This window comes from Quercus lobata, chromosome 8 (genome assembly GCF_001633185.2).
Source record: "Quercus lobata isolate SW786 chromosome 8, ValleyOak3.0 Primary Assembly, whole genome shotgun sequence".
Lineage (NCBI taxonomy): Eukaryota > Viridiplantae > Streptophyta > Magnoliopsida > Fagales > Fagaceae > Quercus > Quercus lobata.
Window position 1 is genome coordinate 39,130,888 of NC_044911.1, and position 27,665 is coordinate 39,158,552.

At 39.6% G+C, this 27,665-nt stretch overlaps 1 protein-coding gene across 1 annotated transcript; it reads left to right on the forward strand.

Annotated features, from left to right (window-relative positions):
* The first annotated feature begins 24,571 nt into the window (after positions 1–24,571).
* On the forward strand, positions 24,572–25,704 carry LOC115956850 (chloride channel protein E-like). Its single transcript, XM_031075128.1, has 2 exons — positions 24,572–24,823; positions 25,168–25,704. The coding sequence occupies exons 1-2, from the start codon at positions 24,572–24,574 to the stop codon at positions 25,702–25,704; spliced, it is 789 nt and encodes a 262-aa protein (XP_030930988.1).
* The last annotated feature ends 1,961 nt before the right edge of the window (positions 25,705–27,665 follow it).

The following is a 27,665-nucleotide window of genomic DNA, read 5'->3' on the forward strand; positions in this document are numbered from 1 at the left end:
GGAAAAAACTTTTTTTTTTTTTTTTATAAATAAGAATACTTGTATTAAAAGGAAAAATAGAAAATGATCCCAACCCATGCAAAAAAAACCCATTTAGGAAGGAAAGGAGGAGTTGAAAATAGGCCCAAGTTCTTTTTTTTTTTTTTTTTTTTTGAGATAATATTGGCCCAAGTTGTATGACAAAAAATTTACATGCCTATAAATAAAAGAGGTTGAATTAAATTATAATTATCCTTCTGGCCAGATCATAAAGTAAATGGAAACAGAATTCAAATGTCTGCCAAGTCATACCCTGCACTTTCTTATAATTGAACGGGTAGAAACCCTCGTTGCTTTACTGACTAAAACGAGTCTAAAATTGATTGCGATAAGACATTAATTTATGAGTAATGCTAGGTCCCACTTGTGCTCATTATTTTTTATTTTATTTTATTTTTTTACCGTTAACAACTCGTCAGATGCTAAGTTTTTTTTTTTTTTTTTGATGAGTCAGATGGCAAGTTTTGATAAAAGTTGTACAATAAAAGTTAATCCTAGCGTTACTCTTAATTTATCTTATCATGGCGTCTTGTCAAAAAGAATTGAAATGACGTTATTGTTTTTTTGATGAACAAGAAACGGCGTTATTGTATAAAATAAAGAGAAAGTAATTATATAGTCCGACACAAAAGTGAAAGACCCGGCTGCTTTTTTCGCTGAAAAAGACCCGGCTGCTTCAATTCTAAGGGTCTGTTTGGATAGAACTTATTTTGCTGAAACTGAAAACTTAAAACTGAAAATACTGTAGCAAAATAATTTTTAAATGTGTGAATAGTGCTGTGGGACCCATTTTTAATGAAAAAATTGATAAAAAATGAAATTTGTGGGTCCATAAACAGTGCACGGACCCACTGATTGACAGAAAAGTAAAAAAACAGGGCCAAACAGTACTGAACAGTACTCTACTGTTCGCTTGTCCCCTGAAAGTCTGAAACGCGTGTAGAAAAGAAAAGAAAAGAAAAGAAAATAAAAGAAAAAAAAAGCAAAACGCAAAACGCAAAAGTAAACGTTGATCCAAACTTACACTAAGTTATAAGTTTTAACGTCTAGAAGAAGATTTCAAGAGTCCATTTAGATTGAATTTATTGTTATTGAAATTAAAAATTGAAAATTAAAAATTAAAAATACGGTAATAAAATTATTTTTAAATATGTGAATAGTATTGTGAGATTTATTTTTAATTTTTTTAACCCATAAACAGTATCAAACAGTATATAAACAGTACTCAATAGTATGTAAACAGTACTCTTATCCCCTAAAGCGAAAACGGTGCCAAAAAAAAAAAGAGGGTAAAACGCAACCCACTTTCAACCCAAAACAAACGCTCACCAAGATGCTAAATTGAGAGAATAATAAACAGTTGTACTTTAACAGGGAACATGTTTCTAGATTCAAATATAATGTATAATTTTGCTATGTGCAGGTAAAGAAAATTATTGTGTATTTCTAGAGTATTATAAATGCGTACTTTTTCTTTTCACATGAATGATGAGTTCCACTAATTAAATTCATAGTGAAACCTACTATTCATGTGAGAGTAAAAAGTTCACATTTATGATACTCCTAAAATACCTAATAATTTTTCATAGTTTCTAATCACAACATTATACTGAATGTTCATAAAAAAAAAAAAAAAAAAAAAAAAAAAAAAAAAAGGATGTTCATGCATCTTTAAGAAAACCGGCCTGAATGTTCATGCATCTTCAACAATATATTATATACATTCAAGCCGGTCTAAGTTTGAAACCTAAAAAAAACATGTACAAGCACTGATACAGCTTGTTTCTAGTTGTAGTTTACATATGTTATTAGACTTGACTCACAATCTGACTAGATACAACCCATAATTTCAGCACTAGTTTCCAAGTACTGCAATATAGCGGGCTTGGGTCCAACTGGGTCTAATACAGGGGCGACACTAAAGCATATTCAGGGGGTTCAAATGAACCCCTTGACTTCAAAAGAAAAAACTATATATAGGTTTTTTTTATTTTTTATTATTATTATTTTTTTTAACATGTGTGTAATGTTATCATATTATAATAACTTTTTGTAATAAAGTTAGTAAAATTCAAGAAAACAATTGTAAAGTTAATGATTGTTCAAGCATTACCACTATATACTTTTGGTGCATTGGTCACTCCATAAGTATAAGTGCTTGTGGGGTGTGGGGTATGAGAAGTAAGGGTTGGGATTCAAGTCTCTAGCATGTGTGAGATCGACTTGATGGAGATAGCATATCAGCCAACTAATCTTGAAAGGAAATACCATGTGAGAGAGTGACTTCAATTTAGACACAAATTAAAAAACGTGAAAGCGGAGTATGTGTGAGATCGACTTGATGTAGATAGCATATCAGCCAACTAATCTTGAAAGGAAATACCATGAGAGAGAGAGAGAGAGAGAGAGAGAGTAGTTGGAGGGGTGGGAAAAGTGAGAGGATAAAAAATGGTGGAATGATAGAAAAGTGGGAAGATAGAAAATATTTTAATTTCTCTCTGTTTTGTTTAATTGGGAGTGAAAAAGTGAAGAGATGGAAAAAGTGAGTTTGTATAAATTTACTCATATATCATTGTTAAAAAATGATGCCCAATTAAAATAAAAAAGTGACAAAAAAAAATGCAATCACCCAATTATGTCCTCATTAAATAAAACAAAAAAGTAACATATTTCTTTAGCGCGCAAAAAATTTGTGTATATGCAAATGGATGAAGGGGGGAAAAAAGAAGAAGAAGAAGAAGTAAACAAAGCAATTGGACAAAACAAAGAAGAAGAAGAAGAAAAAAAAGTAAAGACTACTGACGTGGATGAAGCCCATGTGCAAGTGTACATAGGCATTTTTGTCCATTAAGCAACCTCATTTTCTCCCTTCAGTTTTCTCCCCATTTTGGAGAGAAAACTTTTTGGTAGGCACCATTTATTTTTTTTCCTCCCCACCTAACCAAACACACTCTAAAATTTTTTTTCTTCCTGTAAGGACACGATTCGTGACGGACCGTAACAATATTGGGTTCGCACGTAAAAAGGCCCAGATAATACGATTTGTAGAGCGTGGGTGTAAAGAGCTAGGTTAACTGTGGTCTCTCTTATAGAGATTCGTTCCCATGCATACTAAAAGTCTAAAATTGGTAGAGCAATCCTTTTCTTTAGTGATCAAGGCAACTCTTTTTCTCTCTTTCTCTCTCTTCTTTTTTTTTTTTTGTTTTTGATCCTCGTCTTCATGCTCTTCTTTTAGTTTATGTACCCCCCATTGTGCTCTATCCTCACCGCACACGTGTAGGTTGGGTTTGGAGGATTTCTTTCTGTCCCATCTAGCACCCCCTGGAACTTCCTATGGGCAGCTGTAAGGCTGCTTCCTTACTGTTCAGGTATCACCTCTACATTAATGCGGCCAGAGAGTTGGTTAAGAGGTCATTAATGCGGAGGCAGCTGTAGTGATAGATATTTATTTGCCTTATCTCTTTCGTCCTTGGTCGGTCATCCTGTCTTTTATGGTGACCTAATTCTGAGGTCTGGTTGCGATAGGACCACGTCCTAACTGTCCTCGGACGCAAACTGCCGAGGAGTATGGTGTCCTCGGACGAGTACAGAACCCTACCCTTGTGATGTTGACTACTATCGCCTTCAGTAACTATATTATGACCTGACTTGGCCTCCTCGGATGGATATGCATCCTCGGATGGGCCGCGGGCCCAACATTCCTGAATCAATCCTGAACTTTATGGGCCTATTGATCGAACAGTCCCCACAATAGCCCCTCAAAATCCTACTTTTCGACTCTTCGGGAGAGAAGGTGGATTTTGACGTCACAAGCCTGTACCTATGCGCGTTTTGGGGCATGCCCCTGACGCTTCAGCATCCCGATTTTGGCAGCATTAAATTTTGACAACTCCATTGTCTCCCACGTTCGACGGTGAGATCTAAATCAAACAGCAGAGGGCTTCCCTTGTTTTGTGAGCGGGAATTTTACCGCCCACAGCCCTCACCTGACTATAAAGGCGTTCCCTAATTAAATCGGTACTTTTCCTTCGATGATTACACGGTTCCAGAGCTCATACATTGAACCTACCTTCTTCTAGTCTTCGTAATCCTCCTGGCGATTACAAATAATCGTACGCTGTCCAAGGCCCTTCCTTTGAACCTGTAAGTCCTTTTGAAGTCTTTACCTTTTTCGTTTCAAGCCCAAAAGTCTTTTCTACTAAGTTTTTTTTAGAAAAATGGGGAAATAGAAGAATCCATTTCGATGTCTTGTTGAGTCCGAGGAGGGTATTAGAAACTTTCGCTCTAAGTACAAGATCCCCCTAACGGTAGGGATGAGGTACGCAGCCCAAGGGGAGTGGGTTGACGCCAGGCAAATTGGTGAAGTGGTTATCCCCATGATCGCCTTTATTGAGGGCGGGATGACTATTCCCATGGGTAGTATCACTAGGGGTTACCTCAGTTTCTTTAGTCTATCACCCACCCAATGTGCCCCCAATATGTTTAGGATCTTGGGAAGCATAGACGCTCTGAATAAGAGAATGGACCTAGGGTTAATCCATCACGACGTGAATTGGGTGTACAGCCTTCATCGCCTAGCTGACCAGGACTATTATCTCAAGTCGAGATATCCTGAAGTAAGGCTAATTCAGTGCCTCCCTACTTCAAACAAGAACCTAAAGGAGGATTTCCTTATTTTCTCTGGGGAATGGCACGATGGTTTACCCTGTCCAACAGTAGGGGGAACACCAGGTGGGCGTGAGGTTATAAGTCCATAATATTTAGTTTGTGAGCACATTTCACTTGTTTCTATTATTTTTGTATCCTGCAACTTTAACTTTAGAATCAACGGTTTTGCAGATAGGCGCTACACGAAACCCAATCTCAGATTAGTCAATAAGGCGAGCCTAGATAGGTTATTGAAAGCTGAAATATACGTGAACGAGACTGATGGTCAGCTTCGGGCAGCACATTTAATTCTTGGCTATACCCCCCTTTCTTTCGCATTTCAGGCGCTGAAGTGCGTGATTAGAGCACGCGATCCTCGGCTTCACCGTATCAGTGTTGCCTACGAAGGGTTTATCGTTCCAGAGGGTATTCCGCTTCCCCAGTACACACCTCGCACAGAGCCTCTCTTCGTAGCCGGCGTCTCAGCGGGACCTTCTTCACCCTTACCTTCCCCCAAGAAAAAGGGAACAAAAAGGGGAAAGAAAAAGGGAGAAGGCGAGGGGACCGTTGTAGCAGTATCTGAATCCTTGGACGATTTCGGGGTTTTTAATCAGCCCACAAGCCCCGAGGAAGACCCTGACGAGATGGGGATACAAAGGAAACCCCAGAAAAGCTTGCTGGAGCTAATGGAAGGTCAATCAGGAGAGTCTGTACCTACCAAAACAATTCTATCCCAGGCTTCATCCCTTCCAGCCAGGTCTCCTCCTGTCGCTCCTCGCCATCCTCCTTGTTCATCTCCATAACCAACGCATCCCGGCGTTGCCGAGCAGAAAAAACGCAGGGATCAGAAGGGTAAGGAGGTGACAGATACAAGCAAGTCTCATCCCACTCGTGAGGAGGATGACCATCGAGCTGCAAAGCAGCAGAAAACTAAGCACCCAGCCACGCGGGGCCAAGAGAAATCTGATTCCCCTCATCCTGAGCCACAAGCGTGGTTGCCAGCACCTATGCATGGTGGGGAGCCACTGTGAGACGATACATCTATAAGGGACTATAATGGCGGCATTGGGTGTCACGTAGCCTCGGCCATAGAGGAAGCCTTATTGCTCCCAAAAGATATGGCCGAGATAAAGAATATGAGGAAGAATGAACTCATCCTTGACAACAAACGATATTCGGGCATGGTGAGAAGCTGTCTTTTACCCTGTTTCATTCTATGACTGTTATACACTAACACGCACTTCTTTATTGATTATAATATTAGCTTCCCCCTTTTTTCTTTTTTTCTATTATTATCTTTTATTATTATTGTTATTCTTTTTTTTTTTTTTACAGATCATCCAAAATACTTTCAAGTTAGATGAGATGCTCAATGCATGCTCTAACCAGCTAGATGGCGAAAGGAAAAGGAGGGTAATGGCTGTACAGACCTTGTCCAAATCCGAGCAGGATTTGGCCGACGCAAAGAAGAAACTACAGGCCGAAGAGGAAGCTCGCAAGAGCGCAGAATTGTTATCAGAAGGCTATCAGAAGCAGGCCGAGGAACATGCAAGGCTTCTGCGCGAGACGAATGCCGAGCTGAAAAAGACTCAGGAGCAGGTTCTTGTTCTTAAGAAGCACCTAGAGGAAACTCAGAAGCTAAGGGAGCAAGCTGAAAAGCTCAGAGAGCAAGCCGAGAAAGCCAAAATCAATGCTGAGCAGGCAATGAATGAAGCCGAACAGAGAGGCTACGAAGTTGGGATAGCTGAAACTGAGAAGGCTTTGAGAGCCGAGGTTTCGGAGGTATGCCGCATCTACTGCGCAAGAACTTGGAGCGAGGCCCTTAACCGTGCTGGGGTTGAAGCCTCATCTGAGCTACGTAGGCCAAAGAACGTATATTACCCCGAGGCGATACGCCCCTCAGCTCCTCAACCCTATCAGGGTGATGCTCTTTCTCCAGTTATTAACCTTAACGAGGAGGTTTTGCCTCGCAATTCTCCTCCTCGCGGCCAACTGGAATCTACGGAAGTGGGACTTGCCATTCCAGGAGCTTCCTCAGACAAGATCACTACCGCTTTGGAGGCAGGGACGGCCTCCCAGGGTTTTCAACAAGAATTGGACTCCACGGTTCTACCAACTGGGGGAATTACCGAAGCCAATGATGGCATTGCAACTTCGGAGGCAGACCTACCCGCCAACCAGACCCCACAGATCCAGTTGAAATTAAAAAAGTAGAACCCGTTTTGTAACTTGAAAATAGAGACTTACTAATGAACTTTTATGCTCATTTACTTATTGTTCTGGCGGCTCTATGTTATCTTTACACTCATTCACTTCGTCGTTGTAATTTTGTATGGGTTCCTTTCGACCACCTTCTTTATTGAACGCCAATCTTGCGTCCAAAGCTCTCTCTCCGACTCCACAATGAATGTTTTAGAGTATTATTTCCATCAAGTTTATGATTAGAAGATTTATCACAACTCTCTTACCGTTCAATAATTCAATATACAACATAGAAGGTTAATTTCTACTGAGTTTGCGGTCCGAGGACCTAGCATAACATAGTTTCCGTTTAACCATTTAATTGTAAATTACAGGATGTTAATTTTCACTAAGTTTGCGATCCAAAGACCTGGCATAACTAAGTTTCTGTTTAACAATTCAATGTAGATCACAGGATGTTAATTTCCACTAAGTTTGCGATCCGAGGACCTGGCATAACTCAGTCTCTGTTTAATAATTCAATATAAGTGAGGGGATGTTAATTTTCACCAAGTTTGCGATCCAAGGACCTGGCATAACTCAGTTTCTGTTTAACAATTCAATATAAGTGATGGGATGTTAATTTTCACTAAGTTTGCGATCCGAGGACCTGACATAACTCAGTTTCTGTTTAACAATTCAATATAAGTGATGGGATGTTAATTTCCACCAAGTTTGAGATCCAAGGACCTGACATAACTGAGTTTCTGTTTAACAATTCAATATAAGTGATGGGATGTTAATTTCCACCAAGTTTGCTATCCGAGGACCTGGCATAACTCAGTTTCTGTTTAACAATTCAATATAAATGATGGAATGTTAATTTCCACTAAGTTTGCGATCTGAGGACCTGGCATAACTCAGTTTCTATTTAACAATTCAATATAAGTGATGGGATGTTAATTTCCACCAAGTTTGCGATCCGAGGACCTGGCATAACTTAGTTTCTGTTTAACAATTCAATATAAATGATGGGATGTTAATTTCCACTCAGTTTGCGATCCGAGGACCTGGCATAACTCAATTTCTATTTAACAATTCAATATAAATCACAGGATGCAAGATTACGGGATGCATAATTGATGTAAGTTAAAAGAGAATATTTGAATTAAAACCCCTTTACTAATAATAATACCTCTTGAGATTATTTACATTCCAATGATGGAGTACAGGTTTTTCATTTAGGTCCTCTAGATAGTAGGCCCTTATTCCAGCTACAGAGGTGATCCGATATGGCCCCTCCCAATTAGGTCCCAGTTTTCCCCAATTTGGATTCCTAGTGGCCCCCAGGACTTTCCTCAGCACCAAATCTCCTATGGCCAACGGCCTCATCCTCACATTGCTATCGTAACCCTACTTGAGTTTATGCTGGTAGTAAGCTAGTCGAACCATCGCGCTCTACCTTCGTTCTTTAATCAGGTCTAAACTTTTTCCCAACATCGCATCATTATTACCCGAAGAGAAGGTACTGGTCCTTAACGACGGGAATCCAGTTTCCAGAGGAATGACAGCCTCTGCCCCATAGGTCATGGAGAAGGGAGTTTCTCCCGTCGAACGTCGGGGTGTTGTCCGATACGTCCAAAGCACATGTGGCAACTCTTCCACCCATTTTCCTTTCGCGTCATCCAGTCTCTTCTTAAGCCCATTGACTATTACTTTGTTAACAGCTTCAGCCTGCCCATTGCCTTGCGGATAAGCTGAAGTGGAATATCTGTTCCTTATTCCCAATTCTGAACAATATTTCCTGAAGGCATTGCTATCGAATTGGAGTCTGTTATCCGAGATAAGAGTTCGGGGAATTCCAAATCGTGTAACGATGTTCCTCCAGACAAACTTGTTCACATCTACGTCCCTGATATTCGCTAAGGGCTCAGCTTCGACCCATTTGGTGAAGTAGTCTGTGCCTACCAGCAAGTACTTCTTGTTTCCTATGTCTTTAGGAAAAGGGCCGACAATGTCCAGCCCCCACTGCGCAAAAGGCCAAGGGCTTGAGAGGGGGTTAAGAACTCCTCCCGGTTGGTGGATATTCGGAGCATATCTCTAACACTGATCGCATTTCTTAACGTACTCCTGCGCTTCTCTTCGCATATTTGGCCACCAATAACCTTGCGTGAGGGCTCGGCATGATAGAGACCTTCCTCCTGTATGGCTTCCACAAATGCCCTCATGCAATTCTTCTAGGATTGACTCTGCCGACTCAGGAGGCACACAGAGCAGGTATGGCCCAGAGAAGGACCGTCTGTATAACTTCTTATCCTCAGATAACCAATACCGAGGAGCTCTCCTTCGTATTTTCTCAGCTTTCGCCTTATCTTCGGGCAATATATCACTTTCGAGAAATTTTAATATGGGATCCATCCAGCTTGGTGACAAACTAACTTGGCGGATTTGGCAAACCTCCTTTTTCGGTGAAGTAGGAGTACACAAGTCTTCGACGATAATCACCCGGGGGAAATTTCGTACTGAAGAGGTGGCAAGGGTCGCCAAGGAATCAGCGTGGGTATTTTCACCTCGTGGAATATGTAATACGTCGAAAGACTCGAACTCCGTTCGCACATGCCTAACCCGGTCCAGATACCCTTGCATCCTTGGGTCTCTGGCCTCCAACTCTCCGGTCACCTGGCCGACTACCAGCCTCGAGTCTGAGAATAGTTTCACTGCCTTTCCACCCATTTTATGGACCATGCTCATTCCCATTATCAAAACTTCGTATTTTGATTCATTGTTAGTAGCCGAGAACCCTAGTCTTAGCGACTTTTCGATGATGACCTCTTCGGGGGATATCAACACCAATCCCAATCCAACTCCCCGTTGGTTCGCGGCCCCATCCACGTAAACTTTCCATACAGACCCTCCTTGTGCGGATATTATGCCAACCGATTTTTCATCCATGTGATCTTGATTCCTACTAATTTCCTCAGGGCACTCAGCGAATTCAGCCACCAGATCGGCGAGGACTTGGCCTTTTACAAAGGTGTGGGGCATGTATTTGATGTCAAACGCACCCAGAATCGTGCCCCACTTGGCAATTCTACCGGTGTAGTCAGCACTTCTGAGTATGGACTTAAGAGGCAGTTGGGTCAAAATAACCACAGTGTGAGCTTGAAAATAGTGCGGAAGTTTACGTGTTGCATGGACCACCGCCAGTATGGCCTTCTCTAATGACAGATACCTCACCTCGGCTTCATGGAGGGATTTACTTACATAGTAAACTGGCCTTTGGACGCCATTGTCTTCTCGAATCAAGAAGAAACTAACTGCGTGAAGAGCTATCGCCAAATAGGCATACAACACCTCATCCACTTCAGGGCTAGACATGATAGGCGGCCTGGACAAGTAATCCTTCACATGTTGGAACGCTTCGGCACACTCCTTGGTCCATTCGAATCCTTGCCACTTATGTAATAGGCGGAAAAAAGGACGACACCTCTCAGCCGACCTGGAGATAAACCGGTTCAATGCAGCAGTCATCCCAGTCAGTTTCTACACTTCTTTTGGATTCCGAGGAGCTTGCAAATTGTTAATGGCCTTAATCTGGTCTGGATTCACCTCAATTCCTCTATAGGTCACCATGTACCCCAAGAACTTCCCGGAGCCTACACCAAAGGAGCACTTCGAAGCATTCAAGCGCAACTTATGGTCTCTCAGTATCCCGAAGATACTAGTGAGGTCCTCCACATGTTCGGATACTACCTTACTCTTTACAACCATATCATCAATGTAAACTTCAATATTTCTGCCCAATTGTGGCTCAAACATTTTCGTCATCATGCGTTGGTAGGTAGATCCAGCGTTTTTCAAGCCGAAGGGCATCACATTGTAATGGTAGTTCCCAATCGGGGTCACAAAAGCAGTTTTTTCTTGATCGTCGGCGCCCAGTGGTATTTGGTGATACCCTTGAAAGGCATCCAAGAAACTCATCCTAGGGTGACCCACGGTCGCATCCACCAACTAGTCAATCTTCGGCATAGGAAATGGATCCTTGGGGCACGCCTTATTAAGATCCGTGAAGTCCACGCACACCTGCCATTTTCCAGTCTTCTTCTTTACTACTACCGTATTGGCCAACCATTGAGGGTAAAAAACTTCCTTGATAGCCCCAGCCTGTTTGAGCTTGGCAACTTCGCTTCTGACTGCCTCGGCATGCTCCTTCGATGGTCGCCGAGGAGGTTGCCTCCTGGGGACAACGGCAGGGTTCACGTTGAGTCGATGGCAAATGAAATTCGGGTCCATCCCGGGGGCTTCGTACGGATCCCATGCAAAAACGTCCACATTGGCTCGGAGGAACTCCAGCAAATTCGTTTTTTCTTGGGAAGGAAACTTGGCCCCAACCCAGAAGAATTTTTCTAGATCATCAGCAACAACCGCCTTTTCCAGATCTTCACACTCCACACCATTGGTTGGCACGTCTAAGCCTAATACTGGGGACTTTAATTGCTATAACTCATTATCGGCGGTAGCCGAGGTTTCTGCCTCTGGCCGATGTTGTATAGCAGCTACTTGACATTGCCGAGAAGCCGCCTGACTCCCTACTATCTCCAGCACTTGGTCTCTAGATGGATACTTCACCTTCTGATGCAGGGTGGACGAAACCACTTTAAGGGTGTGAAGCCAAGGTCTGCCCACAATGGTAGTGTACGGAGAGAAAACATCAACGACAATAAAATCCACCTCTACCACATCCGTGCCTGACTGAACGGGCAGCCTGATTAGCCCCATAGGGGTGACCAACCTTCCCTTAAAACTCACTAGAGGGGAATTATAGGTTTTTAAGTCTTCTGGTTTCAAACCTAGCCCCTTGTATAAGTCTGGATACATCACATCCACAGCGCTTCCCTGATTGACCATCACTCTTCGGACATCGTACCCGCTGATCCTCAATGTTACCATCAAAGTATCCTCATGGGGCTGTATGGTTCCAACCAGATCCACATCTGAAAAACCCAAAATTAAGGGGACACGCCTCTTGGCTCTCTTCAATGCCTGAGAATGATCCTCGGCCTGGGATTGGGACACCAATAACATTCTGGAGGGGCAAGATCCAGTCCTTCCCGGGGCCGCGAAGATAACGTTAATCGTACCCAGGGGGAGCCTTGACGAAACGTCCCCACGCACCTCGGAACCTCCCTGGCTCACCCTTCCGCTGGAGTGATGCAGGAGTTGCTTTAATTTCCCTTCACGGACCAACTGTTCCAAGTGGTCCCATAAATTCCTACAGTTGTCTATCGTGTGCCCATGATCCTGGTGGTAATGGCAATACAAACTCGGATTGCGTTTTGCAGGCTCTCCCGCCATCTTGTTCGGCCACTTGAAGAATGGCTCATTCTTTATCTTCTCCAAAACCTGCTGAACAGGCTCCTGAAATACTGCATTAACAACTTGGGCGTCCGCCGAGCCCGACTGCCCACCAAAGTCCCTCCTTGGTCGGCTGTTATTATAACGATCCGACCTGAAATCCCTCCTCTCCTGAGGGACCATCTTGGCCTTTCCTTTCCCCTGTAGTTGATCTTCTTCTACTCTTCTGTACTTATCTATTCTGTCCATCAGCTGACGCACACTAGTGACAGGTTTACCTGTCAAGGACTTCCTCAAATCATGATCAGCTGGGAGGCCAGACTTAAAAGTGGTTATCGCCACAGGATCATTCTTTCCCTCTATTTCGTTAAATGTTTCCCAGTACCTATCCGAGTAACTCTTGAGAGTCTCGCCCTCTCGCATAGATAACGTAAACAAGGAACCTAAAGGCTGAGGAGTTCGGCTGCAGGTAATAAAGCGAGCACCAAAAGCCCGAGTCAGTGTTTTGAAAGATCCAACAGAATTGGTCCTTAAGCCATTGAACTACCTCATCGCCGTCGGACCCAAACTCGATGGAAAAATCTTGCACATCAAAGCATCATCTCTGGAGTGAATAGCCATCTTCTGGCTGTAATAGCTTACATGTTCCACCGAGTCTGAATGACCATCATAAAGGGAGAACGTAGGCTAATGGAATCGCTGAGGAGGGGTAGCATCATCTATGTTCCTTGTAAAGGGTGACTTGGAAATTTGACTCAAGGTCTTGTTCATGGCGTCGTTTCCCAAGCCCCTGCTAGTTGGACTTCTACGCCTACGTCGATGGCGACGCTCCTCTTCAAAAGAGAAAGTTTCGCTTTGCGGAGTTTTCGATCTCCACCTGTAACTAGTTCCACCCGACTCCCCAGATGATGGTTCGGAGCAAGGTGGGGAACGCTCCCGCCGTGCATGGCGCAACTCTCTCTTCAAGTCTGCAATCTCACATTGCAGATTCCCATCACGCTTCGCGTGGGAGATGTGACTCTTCCCCCGTGAATGGCTCCTGGTGGTATGAGTTGTATGTATACTCCCCTCCCAGACTTCTCTCCGTTCGGGACTCCTTCGAGGACCCCCATGCTGAGAGCCCCTTGACTCCGCCTGATGCAGGTTAATACCATCCTGATGCGGTCCCACCGCGGAGTGAGGTTGCTCAACTCCTTCCATCGGAAACGTTGTAACGGAAGTTCTACAAGCTAACACAAGCTCTTCCTATAGACGGCGCCAATTGTAAGGACACGATTCGTGACGGACCGTAACAATATTGGGTTCGCACGTAAAAAGGCCCAGACAATACGATTTGTAGAGCGTGGGTGTAAAGAGCTAGGTTAACTATGGTCTCCCTTATAGAGATTCGTTCCCATGCATACTAAAAGTCTAAAATTGGTAGAGCAATCCTTTTCTTTAGTGATCAAGGCAACTCTTTTTCTCTACTCTTGCTTTCCTCTTTCTTTTTCTCTCTTTTTCTCTCTTTCTCTCTCTTCTTTTTTTTTTTTTTTTTTTTTTTTTTTTTTTCGATCCTCGTCTTCATGCTCTTCTTTTAGTTTATGTACCCCCCGTTGTGCTCCATCCTCACCGCACACGTGTAGGTTGGGTTCGGAGGATTTCTTTCTGTCCCATCTAGCACCCCTTGGAACTTCCTATGGGCAGCTGTAAGGCTGCTTCCTTACTGTTCAGGTATCACCTCCACATTAATACGGCCAGAGAGTTGGTTAAGAGGTCATTAATGCGGAGGCAGCTGTAGTGATAGATATTTGTTTGCCTTATCTCTTTCGTTCTTGGTCGGTCATCCTATCTTTTACGGTGACCTAATTCTGAGGTCTGGTTGCAATAGGACCACGTCCTAACCGCCCTCGGACGCAAACTGCCGAGGAGTATGGTGTCCTTGGACGAGTACAGAACCCTACCCTTGTGATGTTGACTACCATCGTCTTCAGTAACTATATTATGACCTGACTTGGCCTCCTCGAACGGATATGCATCCTCGGATGGGCCGCGGGCCCAACATTCCTGAATCAATCCTGAACTTTATGGGCCTATTGATCGAACAATCCCCACACTTCCCATTTTCTCTTCAAAGTTATCCATCCACCCTATTTCACCTCCAAACAAACACACCCTTAGGCTTGGATCCAAACGAGGGAAGACAAAGAATGCAAAACATGTATTATGAAGGGTTAAAGTAGCATGTTCTATGGGTTGGATCGGATTGGGTTAGGTAAAAATGAGTCATCTTAAAAGGATTGCAGTGAGTTGGGTCGACAATTAGGTTAAATGTTGGGTCAAGTTATCGGTAGATTAGTATTTTCTTACATACAAAAATAAATAAATAAATATAATTACTAAATGTCAAAAATAACAAAATATTAAAAATAAAAGTTAAATAATATATAGATTCTTATGTTTATACAATTCAAAATTCACTAATGATATAAAATAAAAAATAAAAAAGCTAAATGTCGTGGATCATATCAAGTTATTAGCCTTTTCAGGTGTACTTATTCCTATTGCTTATATAATAATAAAAAGGTTATATTATAACTTGGAAAGAAAACTAAATAAAAGGTTTTGAAATTAAAACATAACATATTAGGTAAAGAAGAATAAGTAAATATTAATATGAATTGCACTTTAGTCTACTCAATGTTAGTAATAGATCCTGCACGAAAATTTTGATATCTGAGAATTGCAGTCCAAGTTCACAAGTTATTTTGTCACTATCTTCACCTATATATTAAAAAATAATAATAATAATAATATAGCTTAAGAATAACATGAAAGCAAGTCAATAAAGAATAAAAATTTTATAACTATGACTGTTTGATAAATAAATTAAATTACCTTCAAATGCATATAATTAATTTTTAGTGCACAACATAGCTTCCACATTCTTAGGCATAAGCAAGGTCAGGTTTGAATCTGACCCAAAAAAAAGGCCTGGTTCGAATCAAATCATTTTTACTCTAGGTAAAACATTCTTGAGTTCAGGTCGAACTAATGGGTCTGGGTCTAATTTTGCCAGGTCTAAATCGGCTTAACGGTTGTGGGTCCGAAGTTAAATTAATTGTATGCGGGGAAAAATATATGTATATTATTTATATTTAATCCACACTATACTAAAAATAAAAGATTAGGAAAAAAAAAAAAAAAACCTTTGCTTTCATTATCTTTTTCCACCTACACTAGGTTATGTATCTGTAGACACTTAATTTTGCACCCATGATTTAATCAAGGAGAATGACTAGAGTGACCATCCATGTACCCCAAAAATCATGATTGCATTACATGCATTAATTTATTCATTGCATATCATAAAAATGATCTTGAGATTCTAATGGTCGTGACGGTGTGTCTGGTTTCCAAATCGAACCGTCGAATCGAAAGATATCACATGATCAAATTTGTACAATCAACATGCATTGTGTCTAGGTAGAGTCGACCACGCATGATTAATTTAAATTAATTCTGATTGGTTAAACAATTAAAATTAATTAAATAATTTTGTGATTGGTTGATAATTAGTGTCTAAAATAAGATTGCTTGCATAGGATTAAAGGGGGATAAATGGATAACAATAAATTGTGGATAATCTAAACTTTATCAAGATTTATTTTAGAGTATTTATCTATAAGATAATTGTTGCTGAAGAGACCTGAATTATCCAAAAAAGAGATAAAAATATTAGAATACAGATTGAAAACAAATCTAAGTGCAAGGCTCGGCTCAAGAAAACCTAAAAAATGAGTCCAAAACGCACCCGAACACGAAAGTGCGATCAGCACCCAAGAGTACCATTTGGCACTTTTGGAGTACCGATCGACACTTTCAAAGTGCCGAATGGCACCCTTGTGGGCTTTGGCCCAACTCTCTTCAAGTGACAATAAGGCACATCCTTTTCGACTTTTTTTGTAAAAAGAAACATCCCGATTCACATTCTACACGTCATTGAATTTTTTTTTTAAGCATTCCAGCCTTTAAAAATAAAGACTAGATCTCAAAATTCAGCACACTCTTTTATGCTCTCAGAGAGACACTTTCACACACTCAAAATTCTCATATTTTTGATCCCCCTCTCTGATATTTTTTAAACTAGGGTTTTTAGGTTTCAAAGATAATTGTATAAATTTCTTTGAATCCTAAAATATCCTATCAAGAAGAAGAGTGCTCCATACAAGAAGTTGTTTCTTGTTACCCCGTTTTCTTTTCTTATATTTCTCTTGTAGTGATGATGCATTTTTATATATTTATTTTAGTGTAGTTCTTTCAAATATCCATAACATAAATTGTTAATTTATATTGATAAAGCATGTTCTTAATTCTTTTATTATTGTTTTGATCTCTGTTGAGGACAAATTTTTCACACCACATGGCTTCATTTCATTGACGACCCGTATCACATCAACATTATCATGGATTTTGGGAGAATCTCTTCTAAAGCCCAAAAGAGCCCATATTTACACAAAAAGGCATCAAAGTCTATGGTTCAAGCTCATAGCACATCATCTCATTTTTTGGCTCATAATCCAAGCTCATGAGTCTCATCGGGGGAATTTTGGGAGTCGTGATTTGGAGGGCCAAAAAGTATGTTTAGAAAAGCTCCAGTGGTTCAAAGTTGATAAAGGAGAGCATGTTGTTTGGCATGTCTTCTCCAATTCCCTGAACTCTGACGAGTCAGTGTGCAATAGGTAACATTTGGTAAGCCTCTCATATCACATGACACTTAAAATGATAAAACTCTTCATGCTCTTTACATAAAAATTAATATCCATCACATAATATAAGTTTAAAAATATAATTATATCATTCCATATTAGTTATATTATTATTTTCATATAAATCAATTCCAAGCACATGGCAAAATATATATTAATATCTCATAACTACCATTAAAATGCTCTCCTTACTCTCCAAGATTTGGTTAAAATACAAAAAGACCATAATTGCACCTCTAAAACTCCATCAAAAATCAACCAACTAGTCTATTACTTACCAAAATTATATATGAACTAAACATATAATTTTTCCAAGAGAGGAAACCTAGCCGAAAACACCAAAAATAGCTTCAACGGAAGCTGCAACAGCTTCTGCAGAAGCTGAAATAGCTCAAGCAGAATCTGCAAACAACTTCAGCAGAAGCTGTGACAGCCCCAATAGAAGCTGCAAAAGCTCCAGCAGGTTGACATATGTCCTAAAATGATGTCATTCGCCCATTAATGCCCAATCCTAGCAGTTGTGGTACTAGAAATAAGAGGATCCCATAAAGATTATCTCACCATCTTTAGCCAAATCATGAATTTAATGCCAAGTATTGTCCTCCAAGCAAAAAATGTCATTAGCCAACTGTGACAGCTATGATTGAAAGTTGTGACAGCAGCTCCATCAGCCTTAAGGTCCCTAACTTTCTTCTTTTGGCTATAAAACAAAATCCTTCTAATGAAACCACTTGCTTTGTCAAGGAATTTTCCTCATTTGCTATTTTTCCCTTCAACTAAGTTCTGATCTAGTTACATAGCTTGGCTTTATATAAAGAGGACCAAGCCACACACCAGAGGGCCTCTCTCTCAATCTCTCTCCCTTTCTGATCTCTCTCTCTAAGCCCTAAGATTTTGAAACTTCACTTTGCTCCATATATCTCTAAACTCTTCTATACTTCTACATCTCCCTTACAAAAATATCTCTTCCTAGAGAGCACCATTACATCACACCTCTTACACCACACAATTACACACTATCCATCTCTCCTACACTTCAATACTCAGAAATTTCATCATTTTGCTGCCCAAAAACACATCTCCATCATATTCTTTATTTCTCATACAAAATCTCCTCTCTTAGAAAGCAACATAACCCATGACATAACACAAAAACCACTCCGGCAACAGCTATAATCTCATCTATTTACTATATCTAACTTTCATATCATCTATCTCACACTTCCATATATTTTATAAACACATTCCTCACAAAATACCCATACATACTTCTCATATATCTTTAAACTCCATGTCTCACAAAGTATACATATAAAAGATCCATGTCCAACAAAGTATCTACATATAGTTCTCATACACATTACAAATACCATATCTCACAATATATATATATATATTTATATATATATATTCTTACCATCTCTACACATCTCAAAACATATCAAAATATTCTTCCAAGAACACATCACAAAAGCCCTCTCTCATGGGAGGCATATGAACATCAATACTAAGGCCTTTCTCTTAAAAGGCAGAAAGACTTCATATTAAAATCTTTCTCATTGAAGACATACATTTCTAATACTTAAAGCTATCCTTATGAAAGACAATATCACTTATACTTGACTAAAAACTAAAAGAGCATTATATAGGGAAAATCATTTAAGTGCATGATTAAGGGGACAAATTTAACTAACCGATGCACATGGCTGGACATGCTCTCTCTCCCTCCAGTTGCACCCATTTTTCCCTTTCGAATATGAAGGTTGCTAAACTGTTAAGTCCACTGATGTGATACAGCTGGAGCTGCAAAACATGAAGATAAGTCATCATTTTTTGTCTTCAAATTTATATTATTAAGTATGTTTTATTTATCATCATTATATCACTTAACTAATGTTCTTATGCTACTAGACTCATTTTCTCATGTTGCTAAAATGTTAAAGCCTACTAATGCGATATGGCTGGAGTTGCAAAACATGAAGGGCTAAAGCTACAAAATATGAAGAATATGAAGGTTATCAACCCATTAATGCTAAACTGCTAGAGCCACAAATCATATAAAGAATGAAGTGCTGCTACACAGTTGGGGTCAGAAACATATAAGATAAGTCAATGTTTTCTCTATCTTTGAAATTACATTATTAAGCATATGATAATTCATTATTATTTTACTGCTAAATGCAAGTTATTTTAATATTATCTCACTATTTAATGAACATAATCTCACTAATACTTCATTAATGAACATACATATTAATAAATCGATCTACCATCATCGCACATATATTATTTGGACACGGACCATCCTTGGACACATATTATTTGGACATGAACCACCCTTGAACACATTTTTTTGGAAATGAACTACCACTGCTAAACATACCTTATTATGTTGAACATGAACTATGAACCGTAACTAGACATGGACTATTGGACTCATCCCATTGTTGCACATTGAACACCTAATTAAACACTTTCTAATATTGGACATCACTTAATAAATATAATAATAACGTATCAACTCACCATTTAATCAAAGTTATCATGCTAAGCATATTATTTATTTATTTTAACCATTATCATGATTCTAAGACTTTGGGTTTTATCTATTTTGTAGGCTTTTAAATACACCGGAAGCCATTGATCTATACGGCCCAATGTCGAGTTTCGAGTTGACCTCCCCAAAACAAATTTGGGCCTAGCAAAGTCACACCTCCAAAGGCACGTGGCTACACGCAAAAAACCACCCCCGACAATCTCTTTCTTAGTTTCAAAAATCTGTATGTTATCAATTCTTTTTCTTAAAAAAAAAAATGGACCTGCATCTTCATTAGATGCAGATCTAAATTTTTCTCAATATAAGAACAGATTTGCATCTTCATTAGATGAAGATCTGAATTTTTCTCAATATAAGAATAGATTTGCATCTGTATTAGATGCAGATCTGAATTTTTCTTAAATAAAAAGGGACCTGCATCTTCCTTAGATGCAGATCTGAATTTTTCTTAAATAAAAACGGATTTGCATCTTCATTAAATGCAAATCTAAATTTTTCTCAAAATAAAAATGGATCTGCATCTTCATTAGATGTAGATCTGATTTTTTCTCAAAATAAAAATTGGTTTGCATCTTCACTAGATACAGATCTGAATTTTTCTCAAATCAAAAACTGGTTTGCATCTTCGTTAGATGCATATCTGATTTTTTTTTTTTTAAATAAAAAGTGGAATTTTTTTTCCAAATAACATTAAATATCAAAAAATTTAGTTAGTTGTCATGTTTCAAAACAATGTTGTAAACTAGCATCTCAAGAGTCTAAAACTCGAGTTCCAAGATAAAACTCGAGTTTTTAAGTCTCGATTTATAAGTGGTGGGAGCTAATGTGAAATAAAGTCCACGTGGAACTTGAGTTTTTAAGACTTGAGTTTCACTTTTAATACTCGAGTTTTAAAGACTCGAGTTTCACTTCTTCTTCCTCACGATCTTCTAAGTTCTTCATGCAGATAGACTCAAATCATCCAATCGCCCACTCAGATCTGTTCTTCCTCTGTTATTCGTTGCTATTCTTCGTCATTAGATCATTCCTCAATTCTTTGTCATCAGATCATTCCTCTCTTCATCATCATATCATTCCTCTATTCTTCATCGTCAGATTGTTGGTTCTTCTTCAGGTCTGTTCCTCGTCGTCAGATCGTTGGTTCTTCTTAAAGACTTGAGATCTATGTGGCATTTTTTGTCCAACTCATCCAGCACAAAGACTTGCAAAGCGAGTCTTTGAGACTCGAGTTTTAATATAGATCTCGAGTTTCTAAAACTCGAGATGCTAGTTTGTTTATACGTTTCAAACGCGTGTTAGCTTACTATATTGTAGACCCTTACACAGCTAGTCTGCAAATATCCCCATAAAAACTGATCTATGTTTTCATTAGATGTAGATCTAATTTTTTTAACATAGTAGATTTTGAAATAAAAAAGGTCATGAATGTTTTGTGTTGGTTGTGTTTGTTTTATTTAATACATGTAGTATAAATTTATTTCATGAATGAAAGTCTCTTTTCAAGAAATCTTTTTCACATTTTTTGCATCTACAAAAATAGATCTGATTTTTTTAATATACAAATTTGATTTTTTTTTTTTTAATTTTTACAAAACATATCTGATCTTTTACAAATCAAAAACCAATTTTTTTTAGTTTTCAAAAACAGACCTGATTCTTTTGAGTTTCTATAAAACTAAATTTTCTCATTAAAAAAAACAGATCTGAATTTTCTCTAAAAGAAAAAAAAAAAACATCTTTTTTACACAATAAAAACAGATCTGATCTTTTTCTAAACCAAAATCAATTTTTTTTACTCACACAATAGATCTGAGTTTTTTTAAACAAAGAAGAGGATGCATTCATAAATAAACTTGTGTGATTTAGTGTTTTTTTTTAATATTTTTTTTTATGTGCAACATATACGTAGGTCATGAGAGTCTAGAAGACTAGACTTTGTCTAGGCAGAATGGGTGCCTAAGACCTTCCTATTCCGTAACCTAACCTCCAAATTTAGTGTCTTTGAATAGGTAGACCTAGATCTTATCTTTGTTTTATTTTTGGTAGTTTGTAACTAGGACAGAAAGGCATGTAATTTTCAATTTTTCAAATATGTATTTTTTTACTCAGTCAATGAAAGGAAACAATTCAGTCATGTACTTTGTATTTAATTTTTTTTCTTATTTTTTTGTAAAAAAAAAGTGGTGACCCCACACCAATTACCCAAAAAGAGAGGTGGCCTAAAAGTACCTAAATCTCTTTTTTGAGAGCACCCTCCTAATTTTTGGCAGTCTCTCACAGTGGTGACTCCACTGGGGATGTCAAGAGCTAAGCTTTGTGTTAGACTTAAGTGACCAAATATGTACCCTTGTTTGGCATGGTCTTGCATGATATTGTTGTTTGTTTGTTTATTTATGTTCGTTGAGATGTTGTATGATTCTTTGTTGTATGATATGTTGTTGTATGTATTGTTTGTTAAAAGCTTTCCCTAACTGTTATAGTGTGTGCCATCCAAACAATATGTATGCACTCCTTTCAACAACTTGTGGTGGTAGTAACCATGGATCACCAATCTTCATTAAATTCGGGTACCCAATGGTGAACTCACCAACTCATAGCCTAAAGTCACTGGATCATTTCCTGTTGACTGTAAAGGACAAACCAAGCCTATCATTAGGGGAGAATTTGGTCAAGATTTGAAGGAAGGCTGCAAAGAGAACCTAAGCCCGTCATGCCAATAGCTCCAGTTCCAAGCTCGTCACTCCTATTACAGTATTGAAGCCCTTAAGCATAGAAGAAACTTTGCTGCTACAACATCACAACCCCATTTTCGACCTACAAGACATTTCAAGCCACAAGAAGTCTAAAGCTCCTAACACTATGGTAGAACAGGGAGAACACCAAAACATCGAGGAACCCATGAACACTCAAGAGCTACTCAACACCATGGTAGCTAGTTAAATCCAGCTAAGGGAGGACATGAACCATATGGAGCAACAGTTTCAGAAACTAAAGAGTAACTAAGAGGAAGACAAGACTGACCATGATCCACCAAACATGGAAAGTGAGAAGAAGATCAAAGAGAATGAATAAAATGGAGGAGATGATTAGAAGAGCTCGTAAGATGGAAGATCTCATGGACTACGATTCCCTCTCCCTTTTCCCTGATGTGAGACTGCCTCCCAAGTTCACAATGCAGCCCTTGGACAAGTTTGATGGGACTTGTTGCCCAAAGTCCCATTTGAAGATGTATATAAGGGTTATGCAGCCCCTAGGCATGACTGAAGAAGTACTTGCTCAAACGTTCCAAAACACACTGACTGAAGCCGCTCTTAGATGGTTCCTCAACTTAGATGATGCAAAAGCAAGAAGTTGGGAGGACATCTGCCGCGAGTTTCACAAGCAATACAAGTACAATATAGAAGTGGACATAACAAGGAGAGATCTTGAGATGACCAAGCGAGATCCAAAAGAATCCTTTTCTACTCTCATTACCAAGTGGAGAGCCAAGGCAGCACAGATGATGCATAGGCCAAGTGAGGAGAACAGTTAGCCATGGTTGTAAAAAATTTATATATGTATACCATAAGTATTTGTTTGCACAATACTTTCCTAATTTTAAAGCTTTGATTGTTGTTGGAACTCAAATCGAGGATGCAATAAACAATGGCACTATAAAGAATGATGACCCACCAAGGTTTAAAAAAAAATGTAGGATCTAATTCTAAGGCTGCAGAAGTTTCTAATATCCATAAAAATGATCCTTATCAAATGACTGCACCAATTGCACTTGTGCAACTATCATAAGGACCAAAACCTAGAAAGGAGTTTCATGAGTTGTATATGCCTAGAAGCCAAGTGTTTGACAAACTAAAAACAAAAGGGTTATTGAAACCCTTAAACCCAAGACCAATTCCAAACTCGTTGCCCTTAAAGTTTGATGTGAATAAGAGATGTGCTTACCTCCAAGGCCCTGGCCATGATACTGAAAATTGTTTTGGCCTTTGTCATGCAATTCAGGACCTAATAGACAACAAGGTGATTGCATCGCCTATAAGGCCTAGCATCACTATTAACCCCTTGCCCAATCACAATTTTGGGAAAGGACCAAGGATTAATTGCCTGATGATCAAAAAGGAAAGTAAGGAAGACCCATCTGACCTTATCTATGACTTACCGAATGCTTTATGATGACATAGGAAGAATTAATGAATAGGACATCTACCACCACCATAGGATATGATATATGGAATGAAGAAGTACCAGAACCCAGAAATTACTCAACATCCACAAATGGGGGGAGACACTTTAAACCCCAATCAAACAATTAAACACCCACAAATGGAGGGAGACACTTCGAACCCCAATTTAGTAACCCGACATCTATAAATGGCGGGAGACACTTCAAACCCCCACATTTGGAGACCGACAACCCAGTAGAAGCCTTGAATAGATTTAACCAACAAACACCTACTGAAGAAGATAAGGTCCTAAAGCAACTGCAAAAGACAAACCAACATATCCATATGGGGTTTACTCATGGCCTCATATAAACACCGTCAAAACCTAGTAGACCTTCTTAACCAAATCCATGTCCCTACAACCATAACTTCCCAAGATCTGAATGATATGATTGGGTCCATAAATAGGGAACTCACTATTTCCTATTCTGACAAGGATTTGACCAAGAAGGGGAAGCACCACAACGACTCGTTGCATATCACTGTAGATGCCAAAGGGAAGAGTATACCGATGGTTTTGATAGATGATGGTAGTGCATTAAACATGTGTGCTTTAAAGACTAAAAGTTGCTTGGGTCTAAGCATTGAAGGCTTTGTGCCTACCGATCAGCATGTGAGAGCATACGATAATAGTAAAAGAGAGGTCTTGGGAACCATAACACTAGAGCTCACTATAGGACTGATGGTCAAGAAGGTGGATTTTCAAGTCCTTAACATAGCTTCATTCTTTAATATGCTCCTTGGGCGACCATGGATCTATGACATAGAGGCCGTACCTTCCTATCTATACTGAAAGGTTCGGTTTCCATGTGAAGGAGCCATTAACCATGGATGGCTTTGAGATTGAGAGGCTTGGTTTTGAAAGGAGAGAAGAAGAAGTGGAGAAGATCCCGATGGACTTTGCTCCCTACAACAACAACAATGAGGTAGCAATGATGAGAAGAATGAATTACCTTCTAGGAATGAACTTGGGGAAGACTGTGAAAAAGCTGATTATTCAAGACCTAATAATTCCCACTACCACACCACCTTTTGGGCTAGGCTATAAGCCCATGGATGATGACTTGTTAGAGATAAAAGTGAGAAAATGGCTTGAGCCAAAGCCAAAGCCAAAGCCAAAGCAAAGGGACTTCCTTGTCCCTTGGAACCTCTGAAGCCCTATACCCCTACATTGAACGGGAAATTTGTGAAAGCTGAAGAGAGTCAGCGCTACTGGGGATTCCCTAAACCGATACTCGATACTATGACAAGGACAATGGTGCCTGGGTTTGAAATACTACTTGACTACATCAACAAGGTTCCAGAATTGAAGAAAGAAGATCCGACCTAGGTTCCTATTGATTGGGCTAATTACATGGACCCTAATGCCATGACTACACTCTTTGGAGATCCTATTTGCAATATAAAAGAAGAAGAATATTAGGAGGCTTGCCAGCATGCATTGAAGAGCCTGTATGAACTAAGAGCCAATGATGAAGATGAGGAAGGGGGAGCAGCCCCTGGTAATGATGATGAAGGAAGTGATACCGAGAGTAATTGTAGTAGTGATAGTAGCAACAATGATAGTGGACATGATGATGATGACAGCAACAACAATAGTGAAAGCAACAATAGTGAAGACTATGATGGCCAATACATTGGCAATGACTGGGGCGAACCCCCTAGTGATAGAGAAGATGAAGATGTAGTTCTTTTCTATGAAGAATATAATGATGATGTAGAAGATATTGAAGATGATGCCAAAGCTAACAGGTGGAGTGACATTGATAGTGACCAATATAGGCTGATAAATGTATTAGAAGATGCAAGAGAGGAGGTTGGACAACCCAGTGGTATGGACTATGATGATTACCCCAATAGGCACCCTTCAGATTGGAGCTCTATCACTGAAGTTAGCTCAAGGTTTGGTCCTCCATATGACAAGCATGGAAGAGAGATTCTGAAATTGGGGTTGTATTAGATTCTGAACCTGGCTCACTGACCCACATATTGAAGAAGAGGATGATATAGATGCTAGGTTGGTTGCTTTAGACAAAAAACCTGATGGTCCACAGTCTTAGAATCATGACACTTGAGAATGCTAGAGGTAATAATGAGAGGATGGAAGGAGGCGAGTCAGAACATCTCCCTTAACACACCTACTTGGGCAACAAAGGGAAGCATGATTTGTTAAATGAGTGGATGGATAGCATAGAGTGCCCGGATGCTTTTGTGACCGACAAGCCCACAGATATGGAGGTAGATGATGAAGCCACAGATTATATGGATGAAGATCCCACAGTATTGATGCTGAGGGAAGAAGGAACTTACTGGGAGCCACCTGCCATCATTGAAGCCACTACTGAGTTAAAGAACTGGGCATGGGAGGGAGTCGCCCACCCTATGGACTCTGTAAGGAAGATCAAGACTGTCTAGTCAGTCACTCTTGCCAAGAAGATCAAAATAGTCAAGCCAGTCACCCTTGCCAAGAACATTGTTTTTGTCTCTATTGAGTCTATTTCTACTAGTATTTCTATTCCTGTTAAGTCTATTTGTGATAGTTTTCTAGTTGAGTCTGTTGAGAACTCTTTTCCTTATAATATGATCTTTGATTCTACTTATTTGTTGGCTTTGAATGTTTTTATTTATGAAATTGGTAAAGAAACTCTTAATAATAAGGAAAACATGGAACCTAGAACCTATAAAAGAAGAGACCCAACCCATTAACCTGGGAACTGATGATGAACCCAAAATGATACAAGTGGGCAATACCCTAACCACTTCTGAGAAAAATGCATTAGTGGCATTGCTAACAGAATTCAAAGAGGTCTTTGCATGGTCATACAAAGACATGCCTAGGATTGATACAGATATAGTACAACACTGCATTCCAACAGATCTAACAATGAAGCCGGTCAAGTAGAAGTTGAGAAGGATGAAGCCAGAATGGACTCTCAAGATCAAGAAAGAAGTTGATAAACAATACAATGCAGGATTCTTGAGAGTGGTCAACTATCCAGAATGGTTAGCTAATGTGGTTTTGGTACCAAAGAAGGATGGGAAGGTCAGAATGTGTGTAGATTTTTGAGATCTGAATAAGGCTAGCCCAAAAGATGACTTTCCATTGCCTTACATTGACATCCTAGATGATGAAGATTCTAAGATGAAATCCTATATAGCAAGGCAGTTCAAGATGTTTATGAAGAATGCCAACGCGAAAGGATTTTACAAGGACCAAAAGCAATCCAGTTCTTTGCAATTCAAGAGTCAAGACAAAGGGAAGAAGGATGCTAGAGATGGTGGTCAGACACTGTACTCTCAAGACCAAAGTGCTTTGGGTGTCAAGGTTTCGATCATATGAAATAAAAGTGCCCCACGTATCTCAAGACCATTGGGAAGAGTAAGGCACTTGCTGCTACATTGAATGACACTAAGCTTGAGGATGATTCTGATAATAAGGATGATGGAATCCTAAATGCTTTCATTGCCACCGTAAATCCTACTAAAGGGATTGTTGAAGATGTCGATGAAGAAGAGGAATTGGTGGAGTCTAAGTTTGAAAAGATTGATGAGCAAGATGACACCCACATAGCCTATGCAAAGTTATACAAGGTCTCAAAAAAGTATGAGAAGTTGTATAAATTGGCCACCAAGAAGTTTAGTGATGTAAAGCTTGAGCGAGAAGTAGGGGTGTGCATGGGTCGGGTTGGGTTGGGTTGAGGGGATTTTTTGACCTAACCTACCATGGTGGTTCAAAAAAATTCAACCCAACCCAACCCATCACATAACTCCAACCCAATCCAACCTAACCCACATGGGTCGGGTTGAATCCGTGGGTTTGACAAATTTTTATTATTATTATTATTAAATTGAGTAAAAAAAATATAAATATTAATATATTAAAAAAACCCGAAAGATTTGTATCATTGTAACTCCTTAAAG